Source organism: Priapulus caudatus, unplaced genomic scaffold (assembly GCF_000485595.1).
Source record: "Priapulus caudatus unplaced genomic scaffold, Priapulus_caudatus-5.0.1 Scaffold367, whole genome shotgun sequence".
Classification (NCBI taxonomy): Eukaryota; Metazoa; Priapulida; class Priapulimorpha; order Priapulimorphida; family Priapulidae; genus Priapulus; species Priapulus caudatus.
Genome location: NW_014577428.1, coordinates 227,449 through 253,001, shown reverse-complemented (window position 1 = coordinate 253,001; position 25,553 = coordinate 227,449). Strand labels below are relative to the sequence as shown.

Sequence of the window (25,553 nt, the reverse complement as noted above, 5' to 3'; positions counted from 1 at the left end):
TTCTATACTTACTGTAGTGAGATCTTGCAGTGTGGCTATGTTCTATACTTACTGTAGTGAGATCTTGCAGTGTGGCTGTTCTATACTTACCAGGAGTAGATAATAGGGAGGAGTGTGACATCAATAAACAAGGGAAATTCGTCATTTACTAGCCTTATAATACCTACGATTTACTACGCGTAACTCATCCAACTTGAGCTCAAATCGGACACAGTACATTCGCCCATCATCGTACGAAATCGTTTTCTCGTAGACACCCGCAATCCGGAGATACAGCCTAAAACGTACGACACGATTCTCCATTCTTTGGACATTAATCCAACGCCCATTGCGCGCCTATAATTCAGACAAAAGGCAGCAACACTGGCGCGCAGTCGCTGTGTTTGCTCTCTCGGATAGCTGAATGTGGCGTTGTGGCTCGCGGGGAGATTGGAGATCGACGCAACACTCGACGAGCTAATCATGCGGTTGGCGTGCGTGCGTGAAGGCATGCCAGCTATGTACAAAGGTGGCCTGTGTAGCTGTGTACCGGGTCAAAGGTTATCTCGCCGAGTGTTGATGCCTAATCTCCCAGCGAGCCACATGCCTCGCTGGGTTAGCAATAGCGCGTTAGGTAGCTGCCTTTTGTTTGAATTATAGGCGCGCAATGGCGTTGGATTGATGGCCATAGAATGGAGAATTGTGTCGTACGTTTTAGGCTGTATCTCCGGATTGCGGGTGTCTACGAGGAAACGATTTCGTACGATGATGGGCGAATGTACTGTGTCCGATTTGAGCTCAAGTTGGATGAGTTACGTGTAGTAAATCGTAGGTATTATAAGGCTAGTAAATGACGAATTTCCCTTGTTTATTGATGTCACACTCCTCCCTATTATCTACTCCTGATATATATATATTTCCATCTGTATTCTTTTCAGAAAGATGAGGTGTACTTGAATCTTATATTAGAGTACATCCCAGAAACTGTGTACAGAGTGGCTAGGCACTACAGCAAAAAGAAACAGACAATCCCATTAATATACATTAAGGTAAATTTTAGGCTAGTTAATCAGAAAGATTTTAATCTGCCTATGCGTTTAGAATTGGACCTGAGGAGTTAGTTGAGCAGTGCAGTATTAGAATAAAGTGAACAAAATGATCAAGATAACTCCTCACAGAACCAGTTTGTTCACCATGTCTTGTGTATGTGTGTATAGTTGGAAGAGGTTGTTTGTGTGCACCGGTACCAGTGTTAGTGAAGTAATGAGCATGACATGTTGAATTGTGGATTTGTGCAAGGAATCTATCTTAGTATCTATTCAAATAAAGATCTGAGTCAGGATTTATAAGTTGGCTGCCATTAACTGGTGTAGAGAAGACAGCCTGAATGCAAACATTTTTTATTGGCTCATCGTGTGATCGTTTGATGATTTCGGCCACACTAGCTAATGTATAAATGGATATTTCTCTGTCGTTACAACTCAGAATAATTTATATTTTCAACTCGTTTTGATGGTAACACATTGCTATGAAAAAGTACGGCAGGGTTTGATATTAAGTGCGGTCTTTTATGAGTTATGGTTATTTTCCATAAATTTTTAATCCAAACATTAATTAACGACTTAAATCTTAGGCAGTTTTTCCATTTTGAGATGCGATGCAAATCATGAGATGCGATTTTGTTGCACATAGTCCTTAACTTGTCGCGAAAATTTTGCTTTTATACTCTGGTAATTGAGAATTATCCAAAATAGCATTTTTACATTAAAACAAATTTTTACAATAATTTTTTGGCTTGAGTATATCTCGTCTATAAATAAAACGTGTGATTGATTCGATTCATTTGTCAATTATCGTTTACTAATTAGAGCACTACCCGTTCAAAAGTTTAAGTGTATCTTTAATTACAGAAAAAATATGAATGGTCTAATTTAAATAATTAAAATGTGTTAATATTAGCAAAAAAGCGACATAACTACATGCCCAAATTGACAACTCATCTGGTAATTCTACTGTTTCTGCTGCAGCTGTATTTGTACCAGCTATTCCGAAGTTTAGCATACATTCACTCAGTGGGAATATGTCACAGAGACATCAAGCCACAGAACTTGTTGTTAGATCCAGATACAGGAGTCCTCAAGCTTTGTGATTTTGGCAGGTAAGTTGCAGTTCTAATGAGGAAGGAGCATTGGGAGATTAGGCGCTTGGATTTTTTTAGAAAAATATTCAGCGCAGGTGCTTTTAGTTATTTTGCATGTTTACAAATAGTTTGTTTACGGAAAGTAATGGATGTTGACAATGTACAGAGGCATTACATTTGTAGCCTAACTGGAATGGTGAGTATAATGTAATTAAAATTGCTGGCAAAGTAATAATTATCAGTTAGTGAAAGGCATACAGCTTCATGGCAGCAGGAAACTGATCAAGCACTTAGAAAACTCCATGAGGTGCTGGTTCATGCAGACTTAGTAACCAGTAAAGAACCAGTCGGTGGCATAAACTTTACTCTTTGCAGCAGTGGTCTCACGGGCACCGATCAACTCAACTCATCAGTCAACTCGGCTCACAGTGTGTTGAGATGGTCTGCCTGGGGATCGGTCAGCTCTACTCATGTGTTGAGATGACTTGCCTGCAGATCAGTCAGCTCGACTCACTGGCTAACTGAATGTGAGATGTTTCACTTGTACTGACGTCAGAACGGTTGGGTGTAAGTTAGTACATTTTGTGATAGATGCATGAGTTTGAAATCTTAAATTTAAATATCATTTATATTAAAATCTCGCAGAATTTTGGCTGTGTTAACCATGAATGAATAGGTAACGTGCTGCACGGCTCATGTGTAGAGATGAGCCCTGTGGAGATCGGGCGAGAATTCTAAAATAAATGTTATTTACTCGTACTTTATATTACTCGTGCATCTATCGCAAATGTACTAACTTACACCCAACCGTTCCGACGTCGGAGCATGTGAAACATCTCACATAAGTTAGCCGGTGTGTCCAGCTGACCGATCTCCAGGCGAGTCATCTTGACACATGAGTCAAACTGACCGATCTACAGGAGCTCGAGTTGACCATTGTGAATTGTCTACGGACCGTGGTCTCATAATTTGTTTTGCTGGTACCACTTACAACTTGGACTAAGCCTAGCTAGTGTGGCTCGAATGTCTACTTATATAGAACAGATGGAATAAAAGTGAAAATTGTTCTTGAATGTTAGAAAAGATATCAGTTATGCTCTACAATCTCTATATGTGTTAGATAGCCTTACAAAGCCTTTTACTTTATTATAGCGCCTAACGTAATGTTGGTAACACATAATAGGCAGCAAACTGCTTACCATTAAAGTTGGGCTATAGAGGCATTATTCTATGATAGTGTCATGCAAATTTTGGTTTGATTAAATTTATTTGAATTGTTTATGGTTCATGTCATGGACAAAAAATTCTGCCCTGGGTTTAGTAGTGATATACACACAGGTTTCACTGTTAAGTCTATTTTAAGTTTGAGCTTCAAGGCTTAAGTCAGAGTTATAATAATTTATATTCCCACATTATAAATTCAAATGTCAGGGTTTGGTTCATTTACATAAAAAATGTATGCACCTTACTGGAATAGAAAGAAATAGGTTGCAGAATTTATCTGTACTTATATGCAACTGCAGATTTTACAATAATTTATTTGATTGTGATATTTTGTGCATTTAAATCTTTAATATATTTTAATATTAATTTGTACTTAATAGCTTGTATTGTTTTAAACGGCCACTGTTCATTTATTGCAGTGGTGAATGTCAACCTTAAGTGACTTTTTCATTGACATTTCCCACTTGTAAATCTCTGGTTTACAATAATGGTGAGACATTTTTTATCTATCTACTATCATTTTTTTATCTAACCCCCACACTTGTAATGTTTCAGCGCGAAGCAACTCGTCAGAGGTGAGCCAAATGTGTCTTACATCTGTTCACGGTACTACCGTGCCCCTGAGCTGATATTTGGTGCAACTGACTATACCTCTAACATAGGTAAGTTGACCAAATCTATTGCTTAAACACAACTCTGAGCAAAGACCTTAGCAGTAATTAAAGGCATACTAGGCCCATTGATTATGCAATGTTGACGATTGCTAGAGTAACTGGCACCTTGTGTAGTTAATAAGTACATAACCTTACATACAAACGCGTATTAGTTTGTCCAATATCACTGCTGGCTACTAAGACAAGACAATTAATGTTTAATTGAAATCCGCAGTCCAAGAAATCAGTTGTTTACAGTTTCAAACCGCTGCCAGCGAAGCGGGTGTGATACAGATTTATAGTGCATCGGACATTTTCGCACGCATGCTCGGCCGTACGCAATGATTTTCATCAGTGATTTCGTAAACACGGATGCTCGTGATAAGGAACTTTTTGTCAGGGCTGTCCATGTGCGTTCGTGATTAGTACGTGTGTTTTACTCCATTTCCATGTTTAGTCCGTGGCCGTGGTTACACCGCTGACACCTTCATTTCATCTGGCGTCCAAAATATACGGGCCGCACAAATGTTTACGTCATCGCTTGACTCCTGGATGACATTTACGGCATATAAATGAATATCAACAACCGATTTCAAGTCTTGCGTGTAATGTAACCAGCAGTGATATTGGACAAACTAATATGCGTTTGGCTATAAGGTTATGTACTTATTAACTACACAAGGTGGCAGTTACTCTAGCATTCGTCAACATTGCATAAATCAATGGGCCTAGTATGCCTTTAAGGTTTAATATTACTGACAAGTACTGCCACCTAGTGAAATATCTAATACAAACTAAATGCACAAAACTTAGTAAGATCAAAATATAAATCTTAGTTAAGATTTTGATCAGAAAGAAAAAGATTTATCACAAAGTGCTCTCGTCTGGTGTAATGATTTAGCAATTACATTTCACACTTCATAGTTTCATATTCTCATTTACATATACATTTGCATTCACATAATACAAGCGGCTATATTTCGAGCAGTGATGATAGGGGGCGCCACGAGGAAAGTTTACAACAGAATTCCTAGAGTATGTGATATTTTTCACCCTGATAAGTTAATTTCTGTAACTGTAACACCATAGACATCCAGCGATTTATGCTTGGAAATACTGAGATCTTGAAGCAGAATAAAATACCTCGGGTAAACACTGGATCATTATCATATATGAAAACAGTTTATTGAAACTGAAAGCTGGGGCAAAGCAAGCACCGTACACAAGGTTTTTGTCAAAAAAAGTGAGCAGCAGGAACCAATGAGCATGCAGTATACGTGTGCTTGATTGTCATTTGGAATATATCCGAGACTGTAATTAAAATATGTAAGTAAAATTCTTCACTTCCCTGCTATAGCAAAAACCATGCTGTTAAGCTCAACATTGCAATTAGGCCCATGCATACACAGTGGATCAGTTCCTCAATGTACCTTGCTTTGTGCTCATATGAAATTCAATATTGGCTTATGTTGTCATTCTTGTAATAACAAAAAGGCCATATCCATACAAAACGTTGTTTCCTTGCTCATTGCATCTCAGCAAATTAGAGCTATTACATATAAAAGGTGTACGACTGATAGTCTACTGCACTGAAACATTACCTACTGCTGCCAGTGCATATCTTGTTAGCACCATGGAAATTATAGCACCAAATGTGTGTTACAATGTGATGATAGAATTTACTACAATGACACTACTCAAGAAATGTGTAGAGGCAGCTAGGTCTGAGCACCCAACGTATTTTTACTGGAGTTATCGATGAGTTGCCATCCTCACTATGAACTTTACCTATCGACATTACAGCAATGCACCCAAATCTTATTCTTTCTGTGTAAATTCCTCTGTTCATGAAGCATAGTGAAGTAACAAAACTGAGAACGTGAACGATAAATATCATAACTGGACGTAATGCGGATTTGACTAATGTAAGACACGTTAGCTAGCTTCAACGAAAGTCGCTTTAAATATGTGTAAGCCTATTTTAAACAGGGAATTATCTTGCTCATCCATACTGTAAAATCTGTTTGTTGTTCTTAAAGAAGCTTACAGTCTAGCCGTATTTTCCTGTATATTCAGCATGCGTGAACGTTAATAAGCATAGGTGCACTTAGCAAGGCACGCAACGTTACATCGTACTGATGTAACGAAGTTGCGAGTTGTCTAACTTATGTCAGTGTCAGCAATAATGATGTAATGTTTTCTTCATGCTCCACTTGTTCACTGGTCAACAATTTAAGTTCAACTAGGAAAATTGCAGATTTGGTTTAATTATTGCTGATTGACCTCTCGCAAAAAAATCTCAACCAATATGTCATAATTCTTTATTGGCTGGCTTAAAAGAATAAATTATGACTACTATTAAAAATATGTGTCATGCTGAGAATGTGATTACATTCTGTTATAAGTTAGTAAATTATGTTTTCTCTTTCACTCTGTTCACTGCTATCTGACATTCTTTTGGATCAGTCGATTCTTCACCCCCCACCTTCTCTTTCTCTTCTCTTCCCCTGCCCTCCCCTTACCTCTCCTCACGTCTCCTCCCCTCTCTTCCCTCACCTCTACTCCCCTCCCCCCAATTGATCACTCGGCTTCACGCTGTGTTGCAGACATCTGGTCGGCGGGCTGCGTGCTAGCTGAGCTGCTGCTGGGGCAGCCGATCTTTCCGGGTGACAGCGGCGTCGATCAGCTGGTGGAGATCATCAAGGTGCTGGGCACGCCGTCGCGCGAGCAAATCCAGGAGATGAACCCACACTATAAGGAGTTCAAGTTTCCTCAGATCAAGGCTCACCCATGGTCAAAGGTATCGTCAAAGGTGATGTTCATACAGTGGCACTCTGGGGCGACGGATGGGTTGCTGAGGGCGCGGCCGGCAAGCGCAGGTTTGCGCGGAGCCGCCAATAGACTGATTCAGTTGAGTTAGACCTGTAGTATCTAATACCAATTTGAATCCGGGTATTAGTACAGGATGGAATTTAGATGGGGAGGACGGGTGCAGCAAGTCAGTATGCAACTCGGTGTAGTTGGTATTGATCTGGCAATGCAATGTGGGGAAAAGGAGATAATTGATGCAGTACGCTGCTTTAGGGCTTGCAGCAATTGTAAGCAAATAGTCCAATATTGCTCAACGTCACCCCAGTTGGTTGCCCTTGAACAATTTGTTTGTGTATGTTCGTAATGTTTGTTTAATTGTATTATAGATACTTATATTTGGAGAAGAACATGTAACTTTTGGTATTATTTTTACTGTAATTATTCTTCTTCCTGAGTTCCTCACAGAGAATTCCAACCCGCTCTACATAAATTGCAAAACCGTCTTCTAACATTTCTGAACAAACAATATCTCTTTGGAATGTCACCGGAATTGCCACGTTACAGTGATGTGTTAATAATGTTACTTTCATAGTGCACAATTAAGTGCTAAAAACGCTAACTATAAACCCAGCTTCGAGACCCAGTGGTTCTAAGTTAAATGAATTACGAAATGGAATATAGTTTATTCTACAGCATAAGCTAAAGTAAGTCCTTCAAAAATAATTTCCGATCATTCTTGTGTTTTTCGCACTCTTTCGATATTACCGTTATTGCTTGAGCAACAGCAACTGTCTACAGTAATGCTAACACGTGTTAGAACCTTCGTACTGTATTCACCAAAACAATGATTCAAATGTTGATAACTTATTTTGATTTCCGCTGCCATTTCCCGCTAATCTCGCACGTTCTCGCGATAGCGCAAGACTCGGCCAGGGATAAAGAATTTTAAAATTACACTGCGTTCACTACTCAGAATCAGATGCCCTTTGTTTGAATTAGGTGCATTTGTTTTGTGGGTGCCATTTGCAAATTAATTGTTGCTATAATCAAATATCTCATGTTGTTACGATGTGATCAATTCCAATTTTCTATGCTAAAAACAGCATAAACTCTTAGTGTTTTTCAGGTTGGTGTAATAACTAACATATCCATTATTAGGTGAGACTATAATTCACAACATATTTTCCAGATTGAGCGTTATTTAAAATAATTTTGACATAATTCCTTTAAGGGTGCAAAAACTTGACTGAGCCTCCTGTAAATTTTGATTTGCACAACTTTCTACAATTTACTCTCCCCATCTGACTTTATTGGCATCATCATTTACTTTGGGGGCTGTTCAAAATCAATTGGTCAGTTTAAGTTTGTTTATTTCTAATATATCTGGTAGTCCCAACTTTCTATGTGGGCATAAGCGTGACCTTTAGTTGTTACTTATACATTTTAAGGTGCAATGCCATCTCCATTTTTAGCTCATCTGACATAGTCAGATGCAGCTTGTAGAATCGCATGAGCGTGCGTCCATGCGTCCGTGCGTCCGTCAACAGTTGGGCACAAATCTAAACGGCTCTACGTACGGATTCGAAAGTCGGGACGTGGGGGGGGGGGTAATTCGAAAACGAGTTGGGATGTGGGGGTCAAAGGTCAAAGGTCAAGAGGTGTAAAAGAAGGGGGAACATTCCCTCCTTAACTTAAGGTATATGGAGGAAATGCAGAATTGCGGCACAAATCTAAACGGCTCGACCTAGGCTCGTGATAGTCGGTGTATAGCATGATGGTAGGAAAAGCCATCACTGTGCCGAAATTGGAGGTCACAGGTCAAAGGTCAATGTAGCACAGGGCAGATTTTAGACATTTTCTGAGGACATGGTCTGACGGAGCAATTGAAAAACTTTTTTGTTTCAGCGGTAACCTACCATTTTTATGGCTTTATTTGAAAGGACCATGAAATGTACTTTCCGCTGACATGCGAAGAGTAAGTGTCGGATAACCTTTTAACCCTCAAGAGGAGGGTTAAACATGGATTTGTTCACTGTTAGAAAGAATTTGATTGCCAGGTTTGCTAGTAGAATCTATACATGCCTGGACGTATGAGGCTACAATGTCACAGTGAAATTTCAAAAGCTAAATTTGGTTGAAGAAGGTTTATGCTCCTTAAATCGTATAATTTCTATGGCATTCTGTACTGTCAGTGTGTTACATGTAACTTATGCCACTGCCAGTAGCCACTGCCAGTGCATGTGGTGGTGATAGTACTGTGTAGTTTTTGCTTGCGTTAATTAGTTACAGGTGGCAGCTCTCTATTTCAGCCTGTAGGCTTGCGTAGGTAAATAGATGAGTGCTTACCTATTCTGTCTTGCAAATAGTTGTTGCTACTACGTACGATGGGAGCTTCCATCTTTAATCTTAAGACACTTAAACGTACGCACCATCTCGTGGCAACTTTCATAACGATCCCAACGAACATTCCTTCGAGAAGGTTCCTGATACCATATGGCCCTTTGCCTTCCACTGTTTCGGCGCGTATGTGAACACATTTGGGACTAACAGGGTTTACTAGAATCCCACCACTCCACCACAGAGTCACCGCAGTAGACGTGAGATGAGCGCTGTCGCTCCGCGGCACTTGTTGCTCAAGTCTCATGCCGTCTGAATGCATTCGTTTGTATTTTATACCCGTGAATTCGTTTGTGTTGAAAAAATACATTTAAACTTATTTGACATTTAAAACTGCAGTATTGCTGTTTAAACAGCATATTTTCAACAAATTTAAACACCTTCGTAAACTAGTCTGTTACTTGGTAGTACTTCTAGTGCAATAGGTAGTGCAATTGTGCAAATAATAAAAAGAAAAAGTAAGTATCATCCAAGAGAAGCAAAAGAAATCGTTGGCAACACATTGGTATGGCGTTTGAGTCATTCGTGGAGCTTTGAGGTGTCGTCTGAAAGAGGCATCTGTGTCCGTGATGTTTTCTATGATATTAGGTTAATTGTAATGAGTCAATGGATAGCCCTTTTCAATTCTAGTATCTCACCTAGGTTTACGTGTTGTACCCATCTCTGTGGTAAACCTAACAAGTAGGAACATATACGATCTGGACAAAATTGTACCTGAGCTACACAACACGTGGCGCACATTCAACACACCAGGCACTATATTCTTATTCTCGTAAGATTGTTTATAGTAGCAGGCTGCAGTACGAGGCTAAACACGTAAAACGCTGATAAATTATAGCATGATATTCTTTAGCTAAAACATTGAGGTAGTTTGTGTGATTGCTCATTTCCGTTCAGCCATCTTCCCATCTCGTGTTACTCAACCGGCTATCATCCCTATTCATTACTATAGCAAGCCCATAGTATTGCTACTGTCATGTGCACCTACGTTCGTGTAGACTGCATGCTTACAATATAAAGCAAAGTATGGATTTTTAGCCAGCTTGGCATTGCCTGTATGCAGCTTGTAGAATAACAATAGCAAGAGTATTTGCATGAGCCTGTCTATAAACTGTGGCACAAATCTTAAATGCCATTCACCTACAGTGCTCATATTCGGCACAGCGGTGGCAATCTATAATGATGACGTCTGATCAAAACGAAATATCAACTAAAGTCAAAGCCCAAGGAGGGTGACAGTGATTTCGGGTATCGCACCTTCACGCAAGGTATTGAACCCAAGTCAAGAAAACGTGGAACATCCTCTTCGAATTTGTCATATTTGGGACTTGAACAGATGTATCCGCAGTGCACAAATCCAGAGCATAGGTCTAAAAGCAGTGCTTACCCACTTCTCTAAAATGATGAGAACAGTGACGACGCATCATATAGGTGGATGCAATAAATACTTTCCTCTCATATTCCAAAAGTAAATATCAAATACACGTTGACTTTCTCGATACCAGCTAAGAAGGTATCTAAGAACAAGCCCTCGGGGCATTGACTGCAGACTGCGTCTATGTCTATGCATATCCCAGTTTATCCGTTGCAGCCACGTGAAGTCTGGTGGCCACCCATTGAGTGAAAGTTGTTAGTCTGAATATTTTGACTTTTAGCAAAAGCTTTCATATCACGTTGACGAAGTCGAGTAAATTAAGGCAATGTTTATTCTAGCCATTTATCAAATGGGATCCTGGGCCCCCTATTATTCTAATTTAGGGGCCCTTGCGAGCACCGAAGGTGCGAAGCCTTGTTAGGAGGGGTCCGGGGCATGCCTTCCCAGAATTTTTTTTATCAGCCAAGCATCAAAATGGTATGTTTATATTATAATTTCACTTGAAAACCGGCCAACAAGCCAGGAAACAGCCGATCTGAAGCATTTTGTTCTATTTCCCAAATCTCGAAAAAGATCGCTCGTAAAATCGACATGAAGCTTCATTATCAGTATGTATACTTAAGCCTGTCGCACACGTTACGGTTTTTCCCGTACGACTTTTTCTGTTCCCACCCAGCGGGTGAATAGTCTCATTATCCTGCGATTTTTACCGCTAGTGACTGGAGCATATCAATCGGGTTTGATATCTCCCGGTAAAAACCGCACAGATAAAATCGGACCGTAGCGTGTGCGGTGTTCAACGGGAAACCCCGGTTACATGGGCCAATCAGCATCGAGCAAAAATCACATGATCAACAAAATGGCAGCATCCATGGAAGACGTGCAGTTTTTTGGGACGACAAAAAGGAAGCATTACTTGTTGATATGTGGTCGCAGCATAAATGTTTCTATGACACAACACCATCTGAATACAAAGACCCCAATAAGAGGTCACATGCGTTAAAAGCTATCGCTGGTGCTCTTAATAACAATGCCAATGCCAAAGTCACATATGATCGATCTCGCAATATCTATGCTATAAAAACTAACTCTGTGTATGCATGCCGCCGTATTGGTTTAGGATGCCCAAAATTAGCACACTGTTAGTTGATCACCCTTAGGGTCGCTTAAGCACATTTAATAGGTTACACTAAAAACTAATATTTAAAAGCAAGTAAAATATTAAAAGTACAAACACTTCGAAATGGCTGTTGTTGTCGTAGCGCACAATGCATGTTGGGATGACTCGCACCGCATTTGTCCTGATTTTGAATCGGTAGCCAGCGCACACGGCGTAGCGTGTGCGGGTTACACTGATTATTTCCTGCGAGAAAACCCAGCAACTAATACCGTAACATATCGTGCGTGTGCACCTGGCTTTATAATGCGGACGGGTGCTTGATCAAAATAATTTTGCATCCATAACGATTTATTTGCGTCGGGTGGGCGCGGACGCTGCATTCAGATGTGACTTTACAATAAATATTGCGTTACTAACGCAAGGGCGCACCCAAAAATGAACACTGTTAAGGATGGAAAACGTTGCTGAAAATTCAATTTATTTAAAAACTCAAGTATAAAAAAGGTAAAATGATGGTGCTCTTATGCTTGATCGTGCTATATCCGGTTGTGTTTACGTAACAATACAGCATTTATTTCAGCTGCTGTTCCATTCTTAGCTGATATATATCGTGATATACCCCTCCCTTAGCATTCCTATGGTGATGCGTAGAATTAAGCCTAACTGTGACCTTGCGAAAAGCTAACTAATTGTACGACAAAGAATTTCAAAGCACGTAGCATTGGTTTCAGTATGAATATTTCAATTTACTCCACAAATAAGAAATTATATACTTTACATATTTTAAAACAATTAAGGACATTTTTATTGTCGGCGAGTAAAGCCACTGAAAGGAGCCATTGCATTTTTAAACTGTAACAACTAAACATTCTTGTATGGTCTTTATTGCAAGTGCCAAGATACGGTGCTCATGTACACACGTACAAACACACGCAACGCACGCACGCCCACATGCTTACCAGCAGTCATTGAAATAATTTTGAATAAGTATAGGAGTCTTCGGGTACATAGCAGAATTGCGTTGCAGTTAATGAAGTTATAAACCCATGCAAAGGGTTTTCAGAGCTATGGTTCCCCAAATAATTAAAAAAACATGTATCAAAACCATGCACTGTTCTGGAGTTTGCACTGCATACAATAAGCAAATTGGTCAGGTATGCGACATTGAAAAGTGAAAAGTTATAAACTAGCCATGAACCACACACCTGCTAATCAATGCAGCATGTTTCACAGGTTGTGGAAATCCTCATAATTTGTTTTTAATAATTTCTTTATTTCAGGTATGTTACAAACATGTTACAGTCATTACAATACATACTTGTACATATATATATTTAACTTATATACAATTTGATATGTATCAGGGCGTCAAGTTCCTATTTTTTCCTATTTTTTCCTATTTTCTGGGCAATTCCTATTTTCTCCTATTTTCTGGACAAATTCCTATTTTTTCCTATTTTCTGGGCAATTCCTATTTTCTCCTATTTTCTGGACAAATTCCTATTTTTTCCTATTTTTGAGGGCTTTTTATTTTTCTGAATCCAGAATTGTATGTATCCTTCTCAGAATGCAGGAATTTACATTTCAGGTGACCCAATTTTCAAAAATTTTCTGGGGGAGGACCCCCACCCCTTACTTTAAATTAATGTAATATACTCTTTACTATCACATATTTTATTTCAGTAAAGTTGTTTCTCAGTTAGATGTGGTATGTGTATCCAGAGGGGGCGTCCAGGGGGTCCGGACCCCCTCTTTTTTACCCCAAAAAAGAGAAAACACATAAAAGATAATTTTCTGCCTGAAATTTTGGAATTCCATTTTGCATTATAGACATCAAAATTACTGCTCAGATGCTCTCAGAATGCACAAATTTTTAACATTTTTCTTGGGGGAGGTCCCCCTAACCCCGCTCTAAGTGGCAACGTGCCTTAGACACGTCGCATAAGCTGCCTTTGGCACGTTTTTATAAAAGTGCCCTTTATTTCTTACTGGACCCCCCCTTTTTCAAAAAGCCGGATCCGCCCATGTATATATGTACGTCATACTATTTTGGAGTAGTCTACATGTATGGGTGCTTATGCATGTATAAACTGCTTATCAATTTTAACATGCATTTCTCATTAAAACCTCAAAATATTGTTCGCATGTGATGTAACTCCAAATATGTATATTAATAAAACCATTTGTGGTGGATCGGGATGGCTGTAGGGGTGTTGGGAGGCCATCTAACGCAACAAATATTCCTATTTAACATATATTTTCTCACCAAAATTCCTATTTTCTTCCTATTTTTTCACATCTGAAATTCCTATTTTCCTATTTTTTGAGCGTCACTTGTCACTTGACGCCCTGATGTATGTATACTTTGGTACACAATAACTTACAATGGTAACTTACATTTGTATGTTCAGGATCCTATTACATATAAATTCACAATCAAGACTTAGTGCATATTAAGATATAGTATTTATATGTGGTTCCTATCGTAAACTGTGAAATATAGAAGCCCATTTACCATATCCTCACAATTGCTGCCACTGTTATCGTAATGCAAGATATTCATCATAAGAATCCATGTCGTTGCGAACAGGGTCATTGTAATATGAAATAATAAGTGAATACACCAATTATAAGATAACCAGATGCCATTGGCTGCATACAGTTCAGCATATTGTTAGATGCTTAATTACTCCACTCTGCTTGTGACTGCATTGCAGGTGTTTCGGCCAAGGACACCCGTTGAAGCTATAGACCTGACGAGTAAACTGCTTGAGTACACCCCATCAGCTCGCATTGCTCCTCTACATGCATGCGCGCATGCGTTCTTTAGTGAGCTGCGAGACCCAAAGACACGGCTGCCGATGGGCAAAGATCTGCCACCCCTCTTTAACTTCACAGAGAAAGGTGAGTTTGTAAACGTATAATAAAATATTAGAACATTTTCTATTTTCGCAACTAGTTGCTATCGACCAGTTGCTCGCACGACTTTCGCTTTTACACTGCCGGTTGTTGGTTGTATAGTTGGGAAGTTGGTCCAATTTGACAACATAGTTGGTAGTGTAAACCCAGCTTAACATGTTTCGGACTCGATGGTTGTTCAGTTGTGCGCCGATTTTACATCTTTGCTATCTTTTGCAATATTTTAGCGAAAGCTTGAATAAGGGTCAGCCTAATTGTCTATGCCTAGTTTATGCCTAATTTGCTCACGTATTTGCCTACGAACGAAACCTACACTTGATATAATGGCAACTATTATTATTTTACAGAACTGTGTGGGGTGCCAGAGTTGGTATCCTTACTTATTCCTTTGCACGCAAAACAAGTAGACGTCATTCAAGATATTACTGCACAGCAAAATGCAGATAGTGAAGTTGCAGTGGGTAGTACTCTGCAGGAAGATGGTGCTGCTGCCTCTGCCCCTGCAAACTAATGTAACCAGTGCTGTTCCATGCCATGGTATGTATCGTATCGATATTGTTGCTGTAAATTACTGTTTGTTCTGGAGAGTTGAGATGGTTGCCTTGTTACCTTCGCATTTAGGTGGTGAACAACAGTAGAGGGCGTCCATAGGCGGCGACCTGAATGAGCATCAAACAGAAATTAATTAAAAATACTCACACTGTTACTTCGCATACACAACATACACGTTATTCATGTTAAACAGATTCATGCTCTATGCTCCGCTCGAAACTTTTGCCAGCTCTATGATGCGAATTTCTGCAAAGTAGTCTGAACACATATCAAACACAAAAATTACCAACCGGTTACTGTTACTACACGACAAGATCAATTTTACTTCTAATGTTTTCTAGACGTTGTGTAGGCATCTAACTTGCGTGCATAATGCAAATTATTGCACTCTAGTGCCGAATTTCGGCGAAAAAAAAAGCCAAAAAATTCCTTTTCTAGAGACCATATAGTGCAACGGAGAACAATTTGCAGAGGCTTACTGTTGTATGCCTCCTTTATGTTTGACTGCTACAGAAATGGAAGGATACTCTCCACCTTTTGTGCGGGTATTGCTCTAATGAAGAGTAAAGTTAAACATTTATTGACGAATGAATCTAATCCATCACACGAGATGTATATGCTCAAGCCAAAAAATTTCATGAAATTTCCAGCACCTAATTATGTTACCATGCGAATTTTGAATTTTTATGTAAAAATGGCATTTTGGATATTTCTCATTTACCACAAAGAGTGAGAAAGCAAAACTTTTGTTACAAGTTAAGCCCAATATGAAACAAAAAAGTGCATGAGGAATTTTCTTTAAGCTTTATAGTTACTCTCTAAAATTCAAGTCGCACGTTTGAATTGAAAATTTTTGCATAACAAAATACGGCACTTAATTAAATAACAATCATTTTTCTCCTACATATATAATGGCAACACCAAAACAGCAAGCTAAATCCACGTAGGGTAACTCAGTTGAGCTGTGCCCCGTAGAGGCTGTCCAGGCCTCTTCTTCACACATGTACGTAATTAAATAACAATCCCTGATGCGCTTTTTTACAGCAATATGTTACCATTAAAACGAGTGTAAAATTAAATTATTCCAAGTTGTAATCACAGAGAAATATCGATTTAGACATCGGGCTACTATGGCAGAAATCGAAAACGGTGACACAATGATCGCCCGCTTGTGTGCAAAATGGGTGAACGTATGTGAAACATCTAGTGTTAGTACTTACTGTGACATATCCATTACTAACTGACACCACTAAATTGGTAAAATGTTCTATGCACCTTGAGAAATTTTGAGCAATTACGAGGTTACCATCGCACTTTTATGCAAAATGCATGTACGATGTGTACTGCATGCCGTTACTAAGCTATGTGTCAACAAACGCGCATCTAAATACACTTGTGTAACAAAGGAAACGGTGCTATTTTCGGTCATGCAGAAATTTCAACTATCACTGGCAGGTGACAGCTGTAGGAGGGTTGATGCTGAATGATATTGGCTTAGTGAATACCGTGAAAATGCTGGTTGTATCATGTCTCTGACGTCATCAGTGACGTCAGCTGCGGCTCACTACACGTGTACGCAGGCAATCAAAACGCTCTGAAAGTTCACATGTATCGTTATATGGAGAAATGAGTATGTACCGAGGTGACACTTAGTGTTAGCCATCGAATAAGAATGAAAGTGGGAAATCGGTAAAATTTTGCCTAAACCCTGGAGAGTAACCTTAAAGCAGAGATGCCAACCACTACGATTTATCCGTATTTTATACGAATTTCTATTTCTTTTGCACTACTACGACCAGTTTGTATCAAACTACGAATTTCACTGTGATCGTCAATTATTGTCATTTTTTGTCAATTTATTGTCATTTTTGAGCCTCAGAATGCAGGAAATTGCATCTCAGAATCAAAAAATTTTCCGGGGCATGCATGATCCCCTAGCAATGCTCGAGCAACGAAGTCCAGCGAAGTCCAGCGAAACGAAGCGAACATGGCTCCGCTGTGTATTTCGGTTGCTCGAGCAACGAAGTCCAGCGAAACGAAGCGAACATGGCCCCGCTCTGTATTTCGCTTGCTCGAGCAACGAAGTCCAGTGAAACGAAGCGAACATACCCCAGTCTCAATGTTGCTTGCTCCCTCTATATACCCTATATAACCCCCACCTTGATATCTATTTCATATCTAACCCCCCCTTGATATCTAATTGATATCGATCCACCCCCCCCCCTTGATATCTATTTCATATCTTGATATCTAATTGATATCGATCCCCCCCCTCTTTATATCTCTTTTATATCACGACATTAATGACATTAAAGTTGGGAATGCTCCTAATGGAGCATCACCCAGACCAATGCAAAATGTTGTTGATAACATCTGTGCAAACGGGGGCGTGCGTGCGTGCGTGCGCGCGTCTATGTGTGTACGTGTGTTGTTCCATGAAGCAAGTAGATTGTTAAATATGGAACATAGTAATAAAGTATAGTAATACATTGTAATAAAGTATAGTAGTACATTGTAATAGTAGTTATTCAGTTTCTCTGTATTGCTTTCAGATCGTTTTATATTTTGATCATTGTGGCAATTATTATAATATTGATTTAGTGCTTTGAAGTACGGTTCTATTGGCTGTTTTTAATTAAAACTTTATATTGTCCAATAATATGTTTCTCAATATTTATGTTTTTTCTTCCATTGTTCAGTGAATCAGCTGCAAACGTGCTCACAAAATTTCCCTGCATCTGTAGGTTCAGTAATCAAAATTTAATTAGTTACAACAGTGATGCCTTTGTTTAAATTTTTTTCTTTGTTTTTATGATATCGCTGTTTCAACAACAAAAGGCTGTTTATTGTTTTGGGGGGTTTCATATTCCTTTTATATCACAGGTGAATGGCAAGTCATGCCAGTATGTGGCTTTGTACTACATGATTCTATGAAGGAGTTGAGACGTGACCGCGATGGCATCTGTTAGCTCCCGGAAGACCTGTAATATATAAGATGGGAACGAACTTGCAATCAAGTTCATCGATCGATCCACAACATCACTGGGAGATCACTGATGGAAAACCGATTGAAGAGTAAGTGCTAATGGCATTGTGCTCAGACCAGGGCTAAGTGGGCCCTGCGCGGTTGGTCATTCAGACCAATCACACCGCATTGTCAATGACATGTTTGAGCAGGTGGCTGCCATTTCGCACGCGTGAGAGCTTCCACATTGACAAACCAAGAAGCTGCTATTTGCAAAGCACTGTGTTTCACCCTTGCCATTTGATGTAATTTCCAATACACAGATAGTGCGCGTACGTGGGAGTGGCTAGTGTTCGTGTGGGGTGTGTTTGCGTAAGAGATAGCGAGATATATATATATATATATATATATATATATATATATGGAGAGAAAAAAGAGGGAGAGTGAAAGAGCGGGGGCAAGTGTGTGGGAGACTGACTCATATTTCTATGTAACAGTGGTGCAGCTATTGCTTTTCTGCGTGTATAGTTCTGTGAGCACATTAGTTACCTCTACGGGGTATTCTTAATCACCAGAATTTTTTTTAGAAAAGTACCTATAATTATCTGGGTTTTTTTCTTCAAAAACCAAATAGAGACAACTGCAGGTATTTCTTGATATTTGGGCTAGTAATGAGCAATTTTGCAGAAATGGACTTGCAGGCATTTGCAGAGCTGTACTCACTAAACACAGCAGCACTAGCTTGGTGGTGTTTGCTGACGTCAGAAGTACATAAATAGAGGTATCCATTAGATGTAATATTTCAATAGAGATCCCTATTTATGTACGCTTACTAACATGTAAACATAGATCAGTATGTCATATCTGTAAGCTCTTATCCTGATTAAGCCGTACGTTGTAGCTTAGAATATGGATTTCTGCATTCGTCAATGAATACGAGACGACAAAGTTCTTCGTTCTCACATGTGTTTTTAGTCTCGTGTAAGGTATCAAGGTTGTGTAGAAATGTCGGACGAAGTCTAATGGACACACCTGTGTACAGCGCATGACGGTATCGTGGCGGTTCTTGTTTGATGCATCATACTCCTTTGAGAGAGTCGGATCTAAGCATAGGAAACCAAGCCGCCTGTTCTCTTCATTGAGGATTGCTCACGCACTAAGCTAACCGTTTTTGTAGCGGATACTATGACTATCCCGGGAGGATTGTCTTTTTCAAGTAGATTTATTGTGATTTTCGGTATTTAACTGTTTTATAGAAATGGTTATATTAAATGGTTTAACCTCTGCCCGTCAGCGCCTAGTTCATTTCTTACGTACGTTCGTATATAATGAGCGTTTCTTCGCGCGTTCGTTCGCGTGAGTTCTCTTGATTTTCTCGTTTCTCGCAGTTGCACTAGATTGGCTTCAAAGGTGTTACGTTTGTTTGAAAATTGTTCTTCAAGTGTTAGCGACGAGCACTGGGCTGGGTGCATTGCACAGATAACGAAAAGATTAGAAAGACAGCAGGTTTTTTAGGGGCAAAAGGAGCAACAATTTTTTGGTGTTATCCAGAGAGACGTGATGCGTCTTAGCTGGTGTGTTATCGCAGCCGAAATTGGCAGAAAGTGTGATACTGTTCACGTTTATAAATTTGCTCTATGCGATTCAGTTCGAAGTAAGCGTGATTTAATCGGATTGAAAATAAAGGTTGCTCGATTGCCATAATCAACTAACGAGAAACATATAACCAATAGACATGCTAACATCTGCCTTCGCTCAGGTGGGCCCCGAAGAAAGTTAAAACATGAATATAAAACTACTCCAACTATAAAGTAGACGGAAATGCAGAATACACTGCCATCTGTATGCTAGTCATAAACAGCATGCACCGAATTTGTCAGTGAACGCGGCTTATTTATTTGTGCGTATGTTTTGATATTGTTGCTATTTGTAGCGCGTTTAGATTCCGTGTTAAAATTTTCTTGTTTTTGTAAAGAATAATTTGGAGAAGAACTCACGGCATGGCACCTTTTAAACGTTCCCTGTTTAATACAGATGTAAAGATTCCGTTCATGTCCCTCGTATATGTGTAGCCTACGTTGTTGTTTCACGTGCACGTATAAATATCACGACGATTAAACGTGAATATGTGAATAACTAGTTAATTAAAGAAGACTGGGGAGTGAGGATAATTTTACTGGTGTGATATGGTCCTTCCGATCGCTAACGACGTCCGTTTGCACCATGTCGATGTGCTTGCAATCGAATTTCCTACCTGTCATTAATCAGTAGTACTACCGGTGTACGTGTAGGAGAGCCGCATTTGACCGAGTCATTAATGCCGATTAATGAGAATTTGCGTTTATGAATACATTTAAAGCCGGTTTTACATGCGCCTCGTTGCCGTGGTCGCTGGTCAATAAGAAGTTATGTAACAAGTAGTGACATCATTGAAATTTCCCCATAATCGAGTTGCACCGTGTTTACCTGTCTAGCCGCAGCTAACTAACTCCGCACGCGTGCAGACGCGTGCGTTCGTTCGTGCGCCAGCGAGCGTGTGTTTACGGTATACATGAGAGTAGGAGTTATGGGTGTCTTGTCGCCAGTTGGTGCACGTGTGAGTCTCTTTCCCACCTTATTTCAAATAGTACTGCCTCGAGGGCGCACCAAGCAACGCAGTCAAGCCAGTTGATCCGCCACTAGTGCCAGATAACAGACACTGAATATCAAATGTTATTCTTATTATAGTTTGCTGGTTTGAGAGTAGGTGGTAGAAGTCAGTTAAAGCCACAGGCAGACCTATCCGTCGTGGGTGTGAGGTTAATATGAACGTATGATATCGGAAATAAATAGCAATACAATCGCCTCAAGGAATCGCCGCTGACGTGATTACTAATATCTGAATGGCTTTACTCGTCTTACCCATGCACGTGGGATTCGAATGCTGCTAATATCTACCCCCACCTCACCCAGCGCGCACGCACGCACGGGCACACGTACGCACGAACCACTACCACCAACACTACTACCATCACGCAGCGTTGCATCAATGCTGTGTGATAATTCGCGTGGTTCGGTAGATTGTATAGTCTCTAGCTGATGTAGAGTAAATATCATAGATGTATCACTGCACAGCCGGAAGCAACCATCTCCGCCCCTCATCGTCGGTGGTATTATCTTAATCACACCTAATGATAATTGACCGCTAGTTCTTCAATAATCGCAACGAACCACTCGACAGATGAGCCTACTTCCGGACATTTTCGTCTAACCAACAGCTATATTAATATTATGAAATTGCGCGGCCGTTGGCTAGATGCACTGGCACTGCGTAAAATGCCGCGTATGTATAATGGCGCTGATCCGCTGTGCTCGTAGAATACACTACTAAGTGCACTCTCCGGTTTATCCCGTTTCCATTTTTGTGGATAGTAATGTATAAACGGGCCATGTCAATGCGTAAGCGCTCTCGCTAGCACGCATGCGCGCACGCACGTGGGCACGCACGTAGGCAAACGTATGCGTGCACTTACGCACAGGTTGCGAGCAAGCTGACCTAACTATAATTATTGATGTACGACAAAATACAAGAGCTGTGTAGGCGTTAGCGTCATGCTAAGCCGTCACGTGTATTGACGCAGCGTTTCATCTCACTGGTAAATAAAACTCTTAGCGCGTTATACGCCTGTTAAGTGTCGGCTATTATCCACATTAAACACAAGCTGCAGGCGATCGCTAGTGAACCATCTGACGAAAGCAGCGCAGTTTGTGTTAGCAAGTTCGTTCTGATCTGCCAACATATGTCCACGGGTAAAAATTCCCTTGACGTCATTTTTGTAGAGCTGATGTTAATTGTTTAAGTGCTGATGTTCCTGTTCAGGTGACAGCCAGAGATGATGACATTATTATTATTATTAATATTATTATTGTTATTATTATAATTATTATTATTACGTGTTGGCAGTTGTGAATACGTAGGCTGCGTGAGACGGTTTGGCGGAAGCTTGCATAGACACGATGATTTTTAATTATGAAAAGTTTGTTTCATTGTCGACTTCGGCCCTCAAACTGCTGAACAAGTTTGGCTATCATAGCGTTTGGTCGCATAAAAGCTCGGTAATTCAGATGCACGTGCGTTAGCTATTTGTAAGTTATGGCAGAGACTGTTGAGAAATGCACCCAGCCAGTAAGTATAGTTGGCAGAATCAGTTTTTTTCTTTTATTATAACACGTGCAAAGAACACGTGCTTGCGTGGAAAACGTGTTATGCTCGCTTTAAAAACTATTTAGGTACGAACAGATTTTTATTCATTTTGTAGTTCAGGAATGGCGTGTTGTCAGCACATTTAATAGTGCAGGCTCTCTCTCTCTCTCGTCACATTAGCTGGTCTGTTGCAAGACTCATTCCGATCGCACTGATTCATCGTTTGTTACTCATTGTCTGTTTTATCGATAATTTACAGATTTTAGGTCGTTAGAATTTTACTGTGCTGTGTAAAATAAAATCAGAAGTAGATAATAGGGAACATTCCCTATTATCTACTTCTGATAAAATGTAATATACAGCAGGCATTGCGAATGTATGGCGATACGCGAGAGAGGTAAATATGTTATATAATAATATATCATTTAGAACTAAGCAATTGTTTATGTATTAAAGGCCAGATAACTTTTATGTGTTTGCGTTTGATTTTGTTTAATTGTGGAACAATTAAAATTGGACGAAATATAGAGGAGGTGGACGTGGCACCTACGTCTCCGTGGCAAAATGACCTTCGTGAACATACCTGCTGGACATCCACATCATCAACGTCAACAGAGAATGTCTTGTGTATTGTCTTGCATAGCTAGCTTGCACAGAACAGGACGTAACTGATAACGTTGTGTACTGGTTTATCATATAACGTTGTAGGCGTTCTTGTGATGTCATATAGCCGTAACGTCTTCACTCGACTAAAATGTACTAATTATCCCGTTTCGTGTGTGAAATAGCGGGTAACAGAAATTTAGCTGACGTGTTAAAGGATGAAACTGTTGCAATGCATCAGCGCGAGCGCATGTGTGAAACGTTCACGGTTTAATTATTGAAGTGATGACATATTTAGGCGTGTATCCCAACGACAGCATAGGTTAGTATATTTACGAAAACAACATCAGCCATGCCACTCGAATCGCTGGCTTCCATACAGCACGTAATAGTGTACCAAATCTCACGATTGGTGGTCGCCCTATGTCACTTTGGTGTCACTTTAGGGCACTAATGATTTGCGTATAAAGTGTGTACCTGTCTAACTGCCTGTTCAGTCGGTTATTGTGCGCGCTCACAGTCTCAAGCTCCGCACATCCTTGTGTACGGTGCTGAACACGGCACGAGAGAGTAACAGAACACGATAAGTAGCGTCAGAAGCATTCACGCGGCAATTGACCCTTTTAGATGCATTGTAGCGATTGCCGTCTCCTCTCGCATTATCTCCTGTTTTGTTTAATCTTGTGTTTACCAGCAGTATTAGCTAAGCACCTGCGTTCTATAAAATGTTAGCGTAGATGAGCGCACTGTTATCTTATACAAGAAGTAGTTTCGCCAGCCTGTTATTTGCCTTACCCTTATTATTTTGAAGCCTCCATGTGACATTGTAATTATACTTGTACAGATATAACAATAACAATTAAATAGTTTTTGACTAATTTCATTTTTTACTGTTTGACTTCATTATTACCAATATTACTTCGTAATTTACTAATTAATTTTGCGCACACTTATACCCATGGTACGATTTCCCTATATAACATTTTGTAATGAAGCAGAAATCACGTGAGCGAATTAATAATATCGAAATGTAGGAATAGGGAGCACAAGCGACGGTGGCACGCGTGGTAGAGAAATTAGTTAGAGAGACGATGATTATAGAAGCGTCCAGAAGCCTCCAACGGCACATTGAATAACTAGACAGAGGGCACTCACGGAGAGTGCATACCTCCGCCAGCGACATAGCTCGTAGCAGCCGCTCGTTGCTGCTGCTCGCTCGCATGTACACGCTCGACTCGACGCGCTAATATCGATCGCGCCAACACACTAACACGCTAACACTGACTGGCCTGCTGCTGACTACACGAACACACTGACACACGAAAGCACGAGACCGATCACGTAACCTCCCCTCCAACTCCGTTGGGCGGAGGTAATATTAACACCACAACGCTAAGAAGATTGGTAACTTTGCCAACGGCAGATGTTGCGATTAGTTTTAGAGGGCCACGGAAGGCGTTGGATATTAGCGAGCACGCAGTAGTGTGGGCTAAGATAATTAGCCACTGCCACGAAGCAATGCATGCAGAATAAAGCAACCAGGGACATTTTGGCAGCCAGCCAGGGGCCAAAGGGTTGGGTCGGTCCAAACCGACGTAAGATAGACCAGGTGGTCACTCGTCATACTAATGTCCGACGCCGAACCAATTTAGGGAAGATTAAATAGGGGAGATGGCCGAAGCGGCCGGCGAGGCGAGAAGGGACGCGCCCAACGAGAAGGGCACGCCCAGAAGTATAAAAGGGGACGCGGAGAGAGAACATGGCCGGTTATGACGACAGAGTGCTGTGCGAAATAAAACAACGTTTTCCCTGTGAAAATCCGACTGTTCGCATTATAACCGACTTGAAATTGTTCGACGCCACAATTTTATTAGAGTTTATGTTCGCAATTATATTAAAGTGAGGATTTCACATGCTTTTACCAACCATTTTTATATTTCCTCGACCGTTCCGGTATTCCTTGCGTAACACCAAGTACATATATAGTAAGGCCAACATGGCATAGAAATTTGAACATCATTCTTTTCACAAACATGCGCAGCTATCTGCATTTCAAATTGGATTCGTTTACATAATGTCAAAACTAACGCGTGATTTTTGCTCTCGAGATATGCCATTGGCCGGAATATTGTCTCTACACTAGGTTAATTAGCCTTATATACGTATCGAGTTAGGTACCATCAGGTACCATGCTATAAATATTTGCTTCACGTGACCACGTGCACTTGTTTTGTGGGGGCGTTTGAAAATTCCATTACCGCGAATCTCAAGATAGCAGACACGTTTTCTGTTCATTTATTAGCTCATCTGATGTAGTCAGATGCAGCTTGTAGAATCGCATGATCGTCCGGCCGTCAGTGCGTCCGTCCGTCCGTCGACAGTTGGGCTCAAATCTTAACCGCTCGACGTACGGTCACGATATTCGGGACGTCGGGGGGGGGGGTAATCCGAAAACGAGTTGGGATGTAGTCAGATGCAGCTTGTAGAATCGCATGATCGTCCGGCCGTCAGTGCGTCCGTCCGTCCGTCGACAGTTGGGCACAAATCTTAACCGCTCGACGTACGGTCACGATATTCGGGACGTCGGGGGGGGGGGTAATCCGAAAACGAGTTGGGATGTAGTCAGATGCAG

General features: G+C 40.4%; 2 protein-coding genes across 4 annotated transcripts in view; both read left to right on the top strand.

Annotated features, from left to right (window-relative positions):
• The window catches only part of LOC106809608 (glycogen synthase kinase-3 beta-like), a 41,372-nt gene extending 17,568 nt beyond the window's left edge, over window positions 1-23,804 (top strand). For 2 of the 3 annotated variants that reach the window (XM_014812743.1, XM_014812744.1), the window contains exons 5-11: window positions 918-1,028; window positions 2,007-2,137; window positions 3,899-4,005; window positions 6,603-6,808; window positions 14,417-14,603; window positions 14,966-15,155; window positions 18,054-23,804. In XM_014812743.1, the coding sequence (XP_014668229.1) occupies window positions 918-1,028; window positions 2,007-2,137; window positions 3,899-4,005; window positions 6,603-6,808; window positions 14,417-14,603; window positions 14,966-15,129 (906 nt within the window). In that variant the 3' untranslated portion in view covers window positions 15,130-15,155; window positions 18,054-23,804. The remainder of the gene's footprint in view (window positions 1-917; window positions 1,029-2,006; window positions 2,138-3,898; window positions 4,006-6,602; window positions 6,809-14,416; window positions 14,604-14,965; window positions 15,156-18,053) is intronic. The other variant, XM_014812745.1, reaches the window with a different exon arrangement.
• LOC106809607 overlaps window positions 18,154-25,553 on the top strand; it is a 49,876-nt gene continuing 42,476 nt past the window's right edge. Inside the window, exon 1 of the mRNA XM_014812742.1 lies at window positions 18,154-18,245. Within this exon, the coding sequence (XP_014668228.1) occupies window positions 18,166-18,245 (80 nt within the window). The 5' untranslated portion in view covers window positions 18,154-18,165. The remainder of the gene's footprint in view (window positions 18,246-25,553) is intronic.